Here is a 12,659-nt window from a genome sequence, read left to right as displayed (position 1 = left end):
GGGCACGATCAGCTTTCTTCACCACCTTTGCTTATGCACACGTTTGTCTTCAGTGATCGTATCAGGAAGGTGGGCACCCACTGATCTGATTTTTAGTTCTTTGATGTCTGATAACTGGTCCCTTCAGGCAGCTGGTTTCTTGTGTGCTGACCCTGTTCCCGATCGGGAGTGCATCCATGAACCAAACAGACGCTCCTCGAAGCTCTGGCCTGGGGTGCTCCCCTGCTAATGTGAAAAAGGCATCAACTAATTATACTGTCAGTCACCTCAGGTATTTGGCGGTGGTGTTGGAAGGTGTGTGTGTGTGTGTGTAGCACAAACAACCCCTGACTTCACTGGTACCATGGCCCCAGGCTGTCTGTCCATACTGGAGTGACTTGCTCATCCTGTGGCCTGAGGAATGGGGAGCACTGTGATTGGCCAGACCTGGGTCGAGAAATTACCTATAACGATTGCTATGTGCTTGTCGAGGGAGGCCTAGGCTGGGCCCTGCGCTAGAGGGGGCTGGAATTTTGAAACCATGATCAGGGGAAGATCTCTTTAGGAAGGTGACCTTTAAGCAAAGACTTGAAGGAGGTGAGGGAATTGTCCAAGGGGAAGTCTGAGGAAGGAGGCTTCCAGGCAGAGGGAGCAGCCAGGACAATGGCCCTGAGGGAAGAGATAAGGGGGCAATGGGGGATCATGGGGGCCTGGTTGGTCACTGTGAGGATGCTGGTTTCTACACTGAGGTGGAAAACCAAACCATAACAATAGCAACAACTTTTTAAGCAAAATCTCAGCTTTCTGCATTCGTGTACCAGTCTCCTATGTGGAGTGTGTGTGTCTGAAAATGTAGCAAAGTTGGGTACTTAGGTGTGGACAGAGCATCCCCCCTCCCCACCAAGTTCACAAATGTCCTGGCATCTTCTTTCCACCACCCGACTTCTCAGGCAGGGGTGTGGCTCATTCCACCTCCTCAGTTGCTGTAATGACACTTCCAGCCCTGGGAACCCAAGGCTTCACACAAAGCCCCAATTAGGCTAGAGGGACCCCTGCCCGCCCTTCCTAACCACCAGCTAACCGTAGCTAATGGCACCCCGTTGGACTGAGAGAGCTAGGGGCTGGGGTCCAGAGAGAAACAGACTGAGCATGGTGAGCCGGCCAGGGCTGTCCCAGTACGGTAAATGGCATACAGTCTGGAGACTGGAAGGGACAGATCTCAGTTTTCTGTCCCCATCCCTGGTCTGTCCTCCCCCCCATCCCCACCCCCTTCTTTCTTACACACAATCTCACACATCGCCGGCTGCCTGACACAATGGCCGGGTGGGGCTGAGGAACTAGCTTCCTCTGCGGAGATCCCAATCGGTTCCCGTCCCAGAAACAAACACCCGGAGTCTTCGACATGCGGCCCACTGCACTCCCAGCTCCAAGGCGCTGCCAGGACAGGGCGAAAATAGAAGTGGCTTCAGAAAATGATAAAGGTAAATTCTTGGGAAGCTAATGCTGAGAGAGAGAGAGACACCGAGACAGAGTGACAGACCGAGAGAGAGACAGAGATGGAGGGAAAGAGAGAGTGATAAGTCGTGGCTGGCTCACACCCAGGGCCACAGGTTGGGAATTAAAGAGACAGGCTGTTGTGGGAACCATGGGAGAGATGGCCTTAGGAACAACACCGTACCTTAGCTGCGACAGGTGCTTTTAAACAGCCTGTCCCCCCAGCACCCCATCCCTGCAAGTCTAGCCCACTGTTCACGCGAACAGAACAATGGGGGCAGAACAGGTCCCACCAAACAGCCCCCACCCCCTTCACCCCAGTCTGAGTTCCTCCCTCTCCCCAGACTCCATTAACCCTCACGTCTCCCAGCCCGAGCCGAGCCCAGCGTGCGCATGTGGCGTGCCCCGTGGTTGTGTGTGGGGGGGTGTCCGGTTGGGAGTAGGATGCGAGTCCTGTTTCCTGCCTCTACTCACTCAGGCCCGGGAGGTGACTGAGAGCGGAGTGGAGGGAACTCCAGGGTGAGTGCTTGGGGCTGGAATACCTGGGCCGGAGTGGGAGGTGGGGGAGGGAGCAAAGGCCAGCACCTGAGGGGGGAGGAGCTGGCCAGCTGGAGAGGTGCTGCTGGAGCCACCTTGATCAGGCACTTCCTGGCAGACAGAAAGACAGAAAGCTGGGAGACTCACAGCCCCCAGCCCCTGGAATTCTTATACAACCTCATCTTGGGCCTGGACGCCGTCCGACTGTCCAGCTGCCTCCTGAAAGGACTCTGGGATACCCTGCTCTTACCCCTTGACCCTGCACTCTCATCCCCTGCGGGAGAAAGCAACACCCAGGCCCCGTGGTCCTGGCCGCCCTGGCCTTTGACTTCAGTCTGGCCTCCTGACCGCTCCCCAGGCATCTTGGCAGGACCCAGGCCTCTAGTGGGACCTTTCTCGGTGCCCGGATGGTCGGGAGAAGAGACCATGCCCAGGGCCGCCCCGGGTCAGAGTCTCCAGGAATCTTTAGGGCAGGAAAAGGAGACTAAAAATAATCCGGAAAGGGAGAGTCCGGAGAGAGGAACTGGGAAATGGGGGGCGGAGGGCCGGTTGGAGCAGGGAAACAGTGATGCATCCTTCACAGCTCAGGCCCAGGTCTGTACACACACACACACACACACCCCTCTCCACACTACATTCCTACCCACTGTGCGCACAACACACGCACTCTCTCATCACATCACACAGGTCCTCAGCACTGCAAGCCCATCCACCACACACACACCAATCACCACGAAGGGTCCCCATTTAAGCACCCCGAGCAAGCAGGCAGAGGCCTCCCTCACTGACCCAGCGCATTTTCACACGCACCCCCTCGCAATCCAAGGTCCCCGACTGGGTCAACCGAAGCCAAAAGGAGACCTTGGGGGCTAGCCCAGAAGTGTCCAGGAGCCTCAGGTGGTAGAATGAGAAGGAGGGGCAGGAGGTGGAGAAAAGAGAAACTGAAAAAGCAGGACTCACTGCCATAGATCAAGTCCATGCCAACTCACAGCCCCCCTATAGGGCAAGGTGGGACCACCCCTGTGAGGTTCCGAGGCTGCAGAAACCCGGTCTTTCTCCCCGGAGCAGCTGGGGGTGTGGAACTGCAGTGCACTGTGTCAGCCTGAGGCCACCAGGGCGGAGAAGGAAGTGGGACAGAGCCGGAAGGAGAGGAAGCACCAGCCTTCCCTCCAGGCACTGGGATCCTGGCTCCTTCCCTGGCACACCGCGTCTCTCTCCCTTGAGGACTTGAGTGGAATCTACTGGGCGCCAGTGGGTGGGTGTGGGGGAGTTGGAGTGCTCCTAGGCGACAGGCCTAGCCACCTGGTGGCCCTGGAAGACCCTCTCCCTCCCTCCTCCTCAGGGGATGACTTCTGCACAGTGCCTCATTCTCCTGAAGAGTTCTGAGAAAGATGTCAGCCCAGCCCCTGCCCACAGCAACACCCCCCACCCAGAAGCCCCCTCGGATCATCCGCCCTCGCCCTCCTTCTCGCTCCCGGGGGGCCGCCCAGACCTCAGGGCTCCCCCACAATGGCTCCTCCCCACAAGAGCTGCGCCCCACCTCCATCGATGCACTGAACCAGATGTGCACTCCCATCTTCTGGGAGCCCCCAGCGGCATCCCTCAAGCCCCCTGCCCTTCTGCCTCCTCCAGCTTCTAAAGCCAGCCTTGACCCCCCAGCTTCCCCAGAGTCATCTTCCAGCACCCCCAGCCCAGTGTCCCGACGCTCTGTCTCCCCAGAAACTGTTCCCCGGCCTCTGTCTCCGATCCCCCCTCCAAAGCCCTCCGGGTCACCTCGCACCCCTCTGCCCCTGCCCTCTGGGACCCCGCCCCAAGATGGCTCTGCCTCTGCCCCTGGCACTGTGCGGAGGCTGGCGGGCAAGTTTGAGTGGGCGCCTGGTGGTAGGGGCCCGCCGGCCGATGCCCTAGAGCTGGAATCTCAAAGTGGAGTGGATGTGAATGAGGAGAGAGAGGCTCCCCAGAGCTTCCTCAGCGGACGTGGGCCTCAGGAGAACGGACCTTCGGGTAAGTGCATGGGTGGGGAGGGGTTGGGGTGGCCCCAGCCCAGCTCATCTCTTTTTTCCATGCGTTCAGAGGGGATGCTCTCAGAGGACTTGGCACGTCTCCTTGGAGACTCCCTGAGTATTGGGAGGGCATCAGAGTCAGAGAGATACATGGTTGGGGCGAAAACCCTGGTGGTCCCACGGCTGGTGGAGAAGGTTAGGGAGGAGGCTTGGGCAGGGCCAGGCCCCTGAGGACTTTCACCTTGGACTTCTCTGTGTTCCACAGATGTCTCCCTGGTCTGCCCTCCCTGTTGCCCCTGTGCGTGCCACGCAGCCCGGCCTGGCCTGGAGCTCCGATGGGTGCCTGTGCGGGCCTGTGAGGAAGGCCCCAGGGCCCCCTGTCGGGCCTCCCCACTGCGGACCTCTCGTTCTCGCTCCAGCGCCCCAAACAACAGCCACCCCCCAGTCGTCCTCACATCCTACCGCTCCACAGCGGAGCGGAAACTCCTGCCGCCCCTCAAGCCCCCTAAACCAGCTCATGCCATCGTCCCTGGGGACCTCCCACAGTCAGACTTTGATCTGCCCTCTGAAGATGGGATTCAAACAGGTACAGGCCCTGGGAGTGGACCTCTGGGATTTGAAGGGCAGGCGTGGATGGAGGTGGGGCTTTCTGAACATCGTTGTAGGTAGACAGCTCTCAAAGGGGCTGTCTAGGCATTGTGGTTTTGATAGGAGCTGTCTCTGCAGCCCTGGCTGGAGTTAGGAGTCCTGGGTTGGGAATTCTGGAGGTCTGTTCTCCTCACTCCGAGTTCTTTGTCTAGGGGACAGTCCTGAGGAAGCACCTTGCAACACTTCTTCAGTAATCATGGAGGCCAGGTACCAAGTACCTCCCACCCCTGCTCCCAGCCTCCTCCTGGGCTCCTCTCGAAGGGCTGGCTAACCGTCATGCCCAGTGAATGTGAAGATGGCCTGGGATTCTAGAGATAAGCAACGCAGGTTTCTGGTCTCAGTTCTGTCCCTTTGTAAGTTGTGTGATGTGACATTCTTCTACAAGGTTTGTGAGTCTCGGTGCCCTTGTCTCTAAAAGACCTATGAAATTCCCAGCAAACCCATCGGCAAAGCTGTTTTCTTTCCTTTCCAATTATTGTCGTCCACACATCCCCTGGTGACCGTCAACATCCCTTAGCGTCCCCAGCCTTAGCAAATTGATCCTCTTACTGCCGTGGAGTGCATGCAGACTCAGAGCGACCCCGTTTGTGGGAGTAGAAAGCCCAGTCTTTCTCCCGCGGAGCTGCTGATGGTTTTGAACTGCCGACCAGGGCTCCGTGATTAATCCTGGCCCATTCATTTATTCAACCACCCGTTACCGGCATCGTGGGAGAACATGCTCCCAGGGCTTGCCGCTGGAGGGGTGGGTGGGGGACCGAGTGGGTGACCAGAGCAGGGTCACAGAGGACCACAGGGAGTGGTGGGAGGTGAAGCGTTTACGTTGGATCACGCTGACTTTCCTGGAGGCTTCCACAGGACAGTCCATGGCTGCTACAAGGAGCTGGGCTGCTAATTGCAAGATCAGCCGTTCAAAACCACCAGCCTCTGCGTGGGAGAAAGACGAGGCAGCTGTCTTAAAGAGTTACTGTCTCAGAAACTCACAAGGGCAGTTCTACCCTGTCCTGTAGGGTGGCCGAGAGTTGGCATCGATTCGATGGCAGTGGGTCTGGTTTGGGGTTGGTCTGGTGCCTTGTCCGGGCATGGTTATGCTGGCTGGGCACGCCCTTACACACAGAGTCCCCGGGAGGTGTGCAGACGCTGGGGTTCTGGTCCCCCATCCCTCCTGTCTCTCCACAGGGATGAAGAGGGGCTGGAGGGGCTGAAGGAACAGAACTGGGAGCTGCCCCTGCAGGACGGTGAGGCTTTAACCTGGGGTCCCTGTCATGGCCATCAAGCAGAAGGGAGGAAGCCTGGGACCCTGGCTCCCCTGATGAGAAACTCTGCTTTCCAGAACCCCTGTACCAGACATATCGAGCCGCTGTCCTCTCAGAGGAGCTGTGGGGGGGGGGTGAGGGCGGGAGCCCGCTGCCCACAAACCCTGGAGACGCCCCCTCATTGTCACGGCTCCCTGGACCTCGCAACACACTGTGGCAGGAGCTTCCGGCTGTTCGTGACAGCGGCCTACTGGAGACCCTGAGCTCCCAGGAGAGGCGCATGCAAGAGGTGGGTGTCCCCTGGGGGTTGGGACTGGCCAGCCTGTGTGTGAGTGAACAGCTTGGCCTAAGCTGTGGATTGGCCCGGAGCTGGGCTTTCCCCTCCTGCCCTATCTGTCCTTCTGTAGAGCCTGTTTGAAGTGGTGACATCTGAGGCCTCCTACCTGCGCTCTCTGCGGCTGCTGACCGACACCTTTGTGCTTAGCCAGGCACTCCGGGACACGCTCACCCCTCGGGACCACCACACCCTCTTCTCCAATGTGCAGCGAGTCCAGGGCGTCAGCGAGCGGTCAGTGGGGGGTCCCTGTCCCTGTAGGGGACCAGGCCCCAGGGTCTGAGCATTCTCCTGGCTGCTTCCTGGCCCTTCCCTGGAGAACATAGGAGCCTGGCTCTCTGTCCCCTCCACGGCTCCTCGCTCTTTCCCATGCCTCCAGGTTTCTAGGGACATTACTGTCCCGGGTGCGCTCCTCTCCCCACATCAGTGACCTGTGTGACGTGGTGCACACCCACGCCGTGGGCCCTTTCTCAGTGTATGTGGATTATGTCCGGAACCAGCAGTACCAGGAGGAGACCTACAGCCGCCTCCTGTAAGGGCCCCTCAGTGGGCTGACCCGGGGCTGGAAGCTGGGGACCCAGCTCAGGGTCTAGGAGGCTGGTCATAGTGGTGAGCCGCCAGGTCTTACTTCTGCAGGGACACGAACCTACGCTTCTCTGCGGAGCTGCGGCGGCTGCAGAGCCTCCCCAAGTGCGAGCGGCTCCCGCTCCCGTCCTTCCTGCTGCTGCCCTTCCAGCGCATCACCCGGCTGCGCATGCTGCTGCAGGTACTCAGCTGGAGCACTCCCCCAGCAGCTGGAGCACTCCCCCAGGCCGCTTGCTTTACTCAAAACCCAAACTCATCCCCATGGAGTCCGTTGGTCTCCCTGGGAGCAGAACGCCCCATGCCTTTCTCCCGAGGGTGTTTAGGGACATTGTCCTTTCCTCTAGCATCTCACCCCGCCCCCTCCCGCCCTTTGAATCAACTCCCTCCCACCCTGGCCAACTCCACCTGCGTCAGAGTAGAACTGCTGGCCATTGTTTTACAGACAAAGGTTGCCAGTCCTTTCTTCGGAGGCGCCTCTGGGTGGACTTGAGCCTCCACCCTCACTCACACTTGGCAACTGAATCCGTTAACCATGTCTACATGACCCCCAACTCACTGCCATCGAAGTAATTCTGAATCATAGTGATTCTGATTCATTCGAAGTACAGTGAACCCTCGTTTATCACGGTTAATCGGTTCTAGACCCTACTGTGATAAATGAAATTCCGCGAAGTAGGATTCCTTATTTGTAAATCAAATATTTTCGTAGTTAGAGCATAGAGGACATGAAAAAACACCCTTTAGTCACCATTACACTCATATTACCCAATTTATTAAATGAAAAAGGGAAAATACAGTAAAACATTTTGGACATTACAATTATCATTTATTATTTATTATATTATTTATGGCATCAAGCATGTACAGTATGAGCCAATCAGTGGCAGTAATGACAGAGCATGCGCTGTTACGCAAAAACCGCGATAGAGTGAAGCCGCGGAAGTCGAAGCGCGAAGTGGCGAGGGTTCACTGTAATTCTGATTCAGAGTAGAACTGTCCCTGTGGGTCCCAAACGGTAAGGTGACCAGATTTTAACATTGGTAAAGCAGGACACCATTGATAAAACTCATATCCTGGCGAAACAGCCACATGGCAGCCGAAAACCGTATACCCTAGCTTGTCGTGCATTCTTTCAAAAAATTGGGATGTTTTAAAAATGCTGCGGGACGCAGGAAAAATTGTTAAAAAGCGGGACTGTCCCGCCAAAAGTGGGACGTCTGGTCACCTTAGAAACGGTAACTGTTGAAGGGGGTTGAAAGCCTCATCTTTCTCCCACAGAGCAGCTGGTGGTTTTGAACTGCTGACCTTGCAGTTAGCAGTCTATTGGGCAACCACTGTGCCACCAGGACACCTCTCAATGCCAAAGCCCTAAAAACAAAACAAAACAAATTTCCTACCACTGACCCTATAGGACAGGGTAGAACTTCCCTGTGAGTGGTCCTCTTTCTTCTCCCATATCTCTGTTTCAAACTGCTGACGGTCTGGGTTATAGCCCAACACATAACCTACCAGGCCACCAGGGCTCACAGCTTCTACTCAGGAGTCACCGGGTGGCTTTTACCTGGAGTTCCCCGGTGGTCCCAGGGGCAGGAGGGCGAGAGAAGAGAGGGTCAAGTGAGAGGCATGAGGACTAGATGCTGAGACCTTGAGCTAGTCCCGTCCTTTCTCTAGGTCTCAGGGGGACTCGGGGAGGGACCTTCAAGGTCATCTCCAGCTTCTACTGCATGCATTCTCAGGGAGAGTGACATTACTCCCACGGAACAAGATCAAGTGGGAGCTCTCAGGCATTCCAAGGGTCGCCGTGCACAAACAGATTCACAGTTGTGTCTGTGGCATTGGAATCTCATGTTAGGGGGTGGGAAAGAAAAGAATGTCTTTAAAAGATAGATTTAAAAGCAAACCACCAAGCCAGTTGTGGTCAAGCCAACACCCACACTCACGTGATCCCCATGTGTATCAAAGCAGACCTGTGCTCCACAAGGGCTTTTAATGAATAGAGTTTGGGGAAATAGATGATCAGACCTTTTTTCTGAGGCGTCTCTGGGTGGACTAGAACTTCTAACCTTGAGATCAATAGACCATTTCATTGGCAAGCAAGTATCTTAACCAACAGTATCCCCTCTCACTGCCATCGAGTCAATTCTGACTCACAGGGCAGGGTAGAACTGCCCCCTCGGGTTGCTGAGATGGTCACTTTTTAGGGAGTAGAAAGTCTCATCTTTCTCCCTCTCTAGGAATTCCAAAACTTTCCTTATCTCCTTATCAGAGCGAACATGCGCAGGGGAGAAAGGCTAAGAAGCACTTATTTATTGCTGGCTAGAAACCTTGCCCACCTTAAAACCAAGTCCCTTAATGCAATGGGACTCTCGGTGCGAGGAGTCCCCAGCTAGATGATCAGCTTCTCCAAGTTTAATTCGCTTTGTGCAGTTCAGTAGAGCCAACACAATCAAATAGTGATAAGAATCGTAACAGCTACATGTCTATTGAATATTCTAAGTACTATTCTAAGCTATGTACCCATTTGACCTTCCCAATAAATGTGTTTGTTTTTTTAACTTTTGATTGTGAATTGGGTGAAGGCTTATAGAACAAATGAAGGGTTACATCAGTTATATGCAACAATTCATAGGTTCATACACATTCTGGTTCAACTCATCTATTTAACCCCCTCAATGCACCATTCACTTAGCCCACTTCCTCCCTGTCTCCTCTTATCATCTCTCTTTCCTTCTCCCCAGACGTTGTCCTTGAGTAAATGCTGCCCTTTTGATCCCAAATGGTTGATTATTCTAATATGGAAGTGGGTTCAGTTCCAGACCTGAGGGTCAGCTTGGGTCATAGTGTTGAGAGTCGTCTCACCAGGGTTCATCTGACCAGAAAGCCAGTCATTGTTCATGATTTTGAGTTCTGTTCCCATTTTTCTCCTATTCTTTCCAGGACCTTCTAAGGGATCCTCTTTGGAGCAGTTGGTAGTGGTAACAGGGCACCATCTAGTTCTTCTGGTCTCATGGTGATTGATGTTTGCATGGCCCATGAGCCCATTGGCTAACCCACTGTTTCTGTGTGTCTTGACTCTCTTTGTGTGTGTGCATGTGTGTGTCCTTTGGTTTTCATCACTCTTCTCTCCTCTGGATGGCGAGAGGACCAAGAGAGTTGCACCTTAGTTGGCTGTTCAAGGAGTCCTGGTAGCATAGTGGTTATGCGTTGGATTACTATCTGCAAGGTCAGCAGTTCAAAACCTTGAGCTGCTCTGTGGGAGGAAGAAAGACTGGGCGTTCTAGTCCATTAAAGAGTTACAGTCTCAGAAGCTCATAGAGGGAGTTCTACCCTGTCCAATAGGGTCACGATGAGTGGCATCCACTCAGTGGCAGAGACCCCAGTCACTACAAACCAAATTAGGGCGCAGAACCTTGTCTTTGTGGACTCTATGTCTGATCGACATTGGTATCCCCAGAGACGACGGTCCTGGGGAAATTTACCCCATTTTATAGTTGCGAAAAGTGGAAGAAGGGGCAGTTAACGAACTTTCTCCAGGTCATGCAAATAATAATTGATTGCGATGATACTTAAATGTACTCTTTAAAAAAATTAATCACTTAAAAAAATTATTTTATTGGGGGCTCGTACAATTCTCAACACAATCCATCCATCCATCCATCCATCCATGTGTCAAGCACAAAATTTAATCATTTTTATTGGGGGCTCTTACAGATCCTATAATAATCCACAACTCAATTGTATCAAGCACACGTGTACATAGGTTGCCATCAGCATTTCCAAAACATTTTCTTTCTACGAGAGCCCTTGGTTATCAGCTCCTCTCTTTCCCCCTCCCTCCCCCTTAAAAGCCCTCTTAACTACTGTGCTAGGCTGTTTGCACTGATAGTTGTGGTTAATAATGATTAAAATACAACCATTGCTACCCTCTTTTCAGCATTTACTGTATGCTCAGACAAGCTAAGTCTGTATAGAGATTCCGTTGCTGAAAATGCTCACAGCATGCTATGAGGTGGGCCTTACTCCCATTTTACAAGTGAGGAAAACTGAGTCCCAGAGAGGGAACCCAACTTGCTCTGGGTTCTGCGGATAGGGCGTGGATGGATTTCTCTATCAACCCTGGGACTGCCAAATGGAGCATTTCTCCAAGGGAGCAGTGGCCTCTGAGCTGTGGCCTCTGGGAATGAATCCCAGGGCTACCAAGCAGGGGGTCTAATCAGCCTTCCTCCCTGTCCCCAGAATATCCTGAACCAAACAGAGGAGGGCTCCAGCCGCCAGGAGAACGCCCAGAAGGCCCTTGGTGCTGTCAGCAAGGTGGGTCGGAGGGGTGCTGAGGTTGGGCGAGGTGAGGCGGAAGGGGTGGCAGGGAGTAGGGGCTGCCTGCAGAGGTGGGTGACCTGGCTCCCCTTATGCAACGCAGATCATTGAGCGGTGCAGCGCCGAGGTGGGGCGCATGAAGCAGACAGAGGAGCTGATCCGGCTCACCCAAAGGCTGCGCTTCCACAAAGTCAAGGTTGGTTCCGGCCCAGATGCCCCACTCTCCCCAGAGGCCTCAAGGCCACGTCCTACAGAACCTCCTGCTTCCTCGCCCTGCAGGCCCTGCCCTTGGTCTCCTGGTCTAGGCGCCTGGAGCTGCAGGGGGAGCTGACGGAGCTGGGGTGCCGCAGGGGTGGCGTACTCTTCCCCTCGCGCCCCCGCTTCACCCCCCTCTGCCTGCTGCTCTTCAGTGACCTGCTGCTCATCACGCAGCCCAAGAGGTGGCTCCCAGGGGGCGGGGGGCGCCCAGGCGGGGCGGGCGGGCGGGAGGGGTGAGCCCCTAATCTCACTCTGAGCCTCCTCTTTCCTGGACAGTGGGCAGCGGCTGCAGGTGCTGGACTATGCCCATCGCTCCCTGGTCCAGGCCCAGCAGGTTCCAGACCCCTCTGGACCGCCCACATTCAGACTCTCCCTTCTCAGCAACCACCAGGGCCGGCCCACCCACCGGCTCCTCCAAGCTTCATCCCTGTGAGTTGTACCTCCTTCAGGATCCACCGGGGGACCCTCCCTGACCTCTCAGCTGTCACTCGGCTCTTCCCCAGTCTCTCTTCTCTGTGAGGCCGGCTTAGCCCCTGGGTCCAGCTGTGACCCCTCCCTATGTCCTCACCAGATCAGACATGCAGCGCTGGCTGGGAGCCTTCCCTACGCCAGGTCCCCTTCCCTGCTCCCCAGACACCATCTATGAGGACTGTGGTGAGTGTCTGGAAGGGAGGAGGGAAGGTGATGTTAAGGGAGGAGCCTCAAAGAATCCTGACTCTATTGCATTGTCATCCTCACCACCACCCCCACCCCCCAAATCAGAATGTTCCCAGGAACTGGGTTCAGAGCCTTCTACACCTGTCAAGACAGAGGGACGGAGTCTGGGCTCTAGGAGTCCCCCCAAGCCCCTGCACAAGGGTCCTGAAGGTGAGAGATGGATATTTGGTCATTAAATGAATATTTATTAAGCACCAACTGAGGAAGCCCTGGTGGCATGGTGCTTGTGCCTTGGGCTGCTACCTGCAAGGTCAACAGTTCGAAACCACCAGCCGCTCCTTGGGAGAAAGACGAGGCTTTCTAGAGAGTTACAGTCTCGGAACCCCACAGGGGCAGTTCTACTCTGACCTATAGCCTTTTGACCATTGCTCGATGGCAATGGCTTTGGTTTTGTTTCTGGAAGCACCAACTAGGTGCTGATCATCACCGTAGGACATCCCTGTGAGCCAAACACAATGAGTCCTGCCCCGCAGAGGAGGCAAGTGGACTGAATAAGAAAATGACCTAGTGCACGAAGACCCACCTGACTCACAGCCA

The 12,659-nt window shown here is 55.1% G+C and overlaps 1 protein-coding gene across 2 annotated transcripts; it reads left to right on the top strand.

Annotated features, from left to right (window-relative positions):
* Positions 1 to 1,319: 1,319 nt before the first annotated feature.
* ARHGEF15 (Rho guanine nucleotide exchange factor 15) lies at positions 1,320 to 12,324 on the top strand. 2 transcript variants are annotated; one of them, XM_004713011.2, is made up of 16 exons: positions 1,320 to 1,460; positions 1,952 to 1,992; positions 3,353 to 4,014; positions 4,279 to 4,599; positions 4,814 to 4,868; positions 5,838 to 5,896; positions 5,992 to 6,203; positions 6,322 to 6,482; positions 6,628 to 6,780; positions 6,885 to 7,014; positions 11,070 to 11,144; positions 11,251 to 11,343; positions 11,427 to 11,587; positions 11,682 to 11,834; positions 11,977 to 12,059; positions 12,168 to 12,324. In XM_004713011.2, exons 3-16 carry the CDS (start codon positions 3,402 to 3,404, stop codon positions 12,296 to 12,298), a joined length of 2,400 nt encoding a protein of 799 aa, XP_004713068.2. In that variant the 5' UTR covers positions 1,320 to 1,460; positions 1,952 to 1,992; positions 3,353 to 3,401; the 3' UTR covers positions 12,299 to 12,324. The 2 variants fall into 2 exon arrangements, with proteins under 2 accessions (XP_004713068.2, XP_045149363.1); XM_045293428.1 differs by lacking the exon at positions 11,427 to 11,587 and having other exon boundaries at positions 12,168 to 12,257.
* Positions 12,325 to 12,659: the final 335 nt, after the last annotated feature.

Source organism: Echinops telfairi, unplaced genomic scaffold (genome assembly GCF_000313985.2).
Source record: "Echinops telfairi isolate 266 unplaced genomic scaffold, ASM31398v2 ScPeMD7_2010;HRSCAF=2546, whole genome shotgun sequence".
In the NCBI taxonomy this organism is placed as follows: domain Eukaryota; kingdom Metazoa; phylum Chordata; class Mammalia; order Afrosoricida; family Tenrecidae; genus Echinops; species Echinops telfairi.
This window is presented reverse-complemented; position numbering and strand designations above follow the sequence as displayed.

Excerpts from the sequence above, each read along its gene's own strand:
- ARHGEF15 (XM_004713011.2), top strand. The coding sequence starts at position 3,402 with ATGTCAGCCCAGCCCCTGCCCACAGCAACACCCCCCACCCAGAAGCCC. Across the intron at positions 4,869-5,837 it reads TCAGTAATCATGGAGGCCAG|GGATGAAGAGGGGCTGGAGG; the intron begins GTACCAAGTACC and ends GTCTCTCCACAG. Across the intron at positions 11,588-11,681 it reads CTCATCACGCAGCCCAAGAG|TGGGCAGCGGCTGCAGGTGC; the intron begins GTGGCTCCCAGG and ends TTTCCTGGACAG.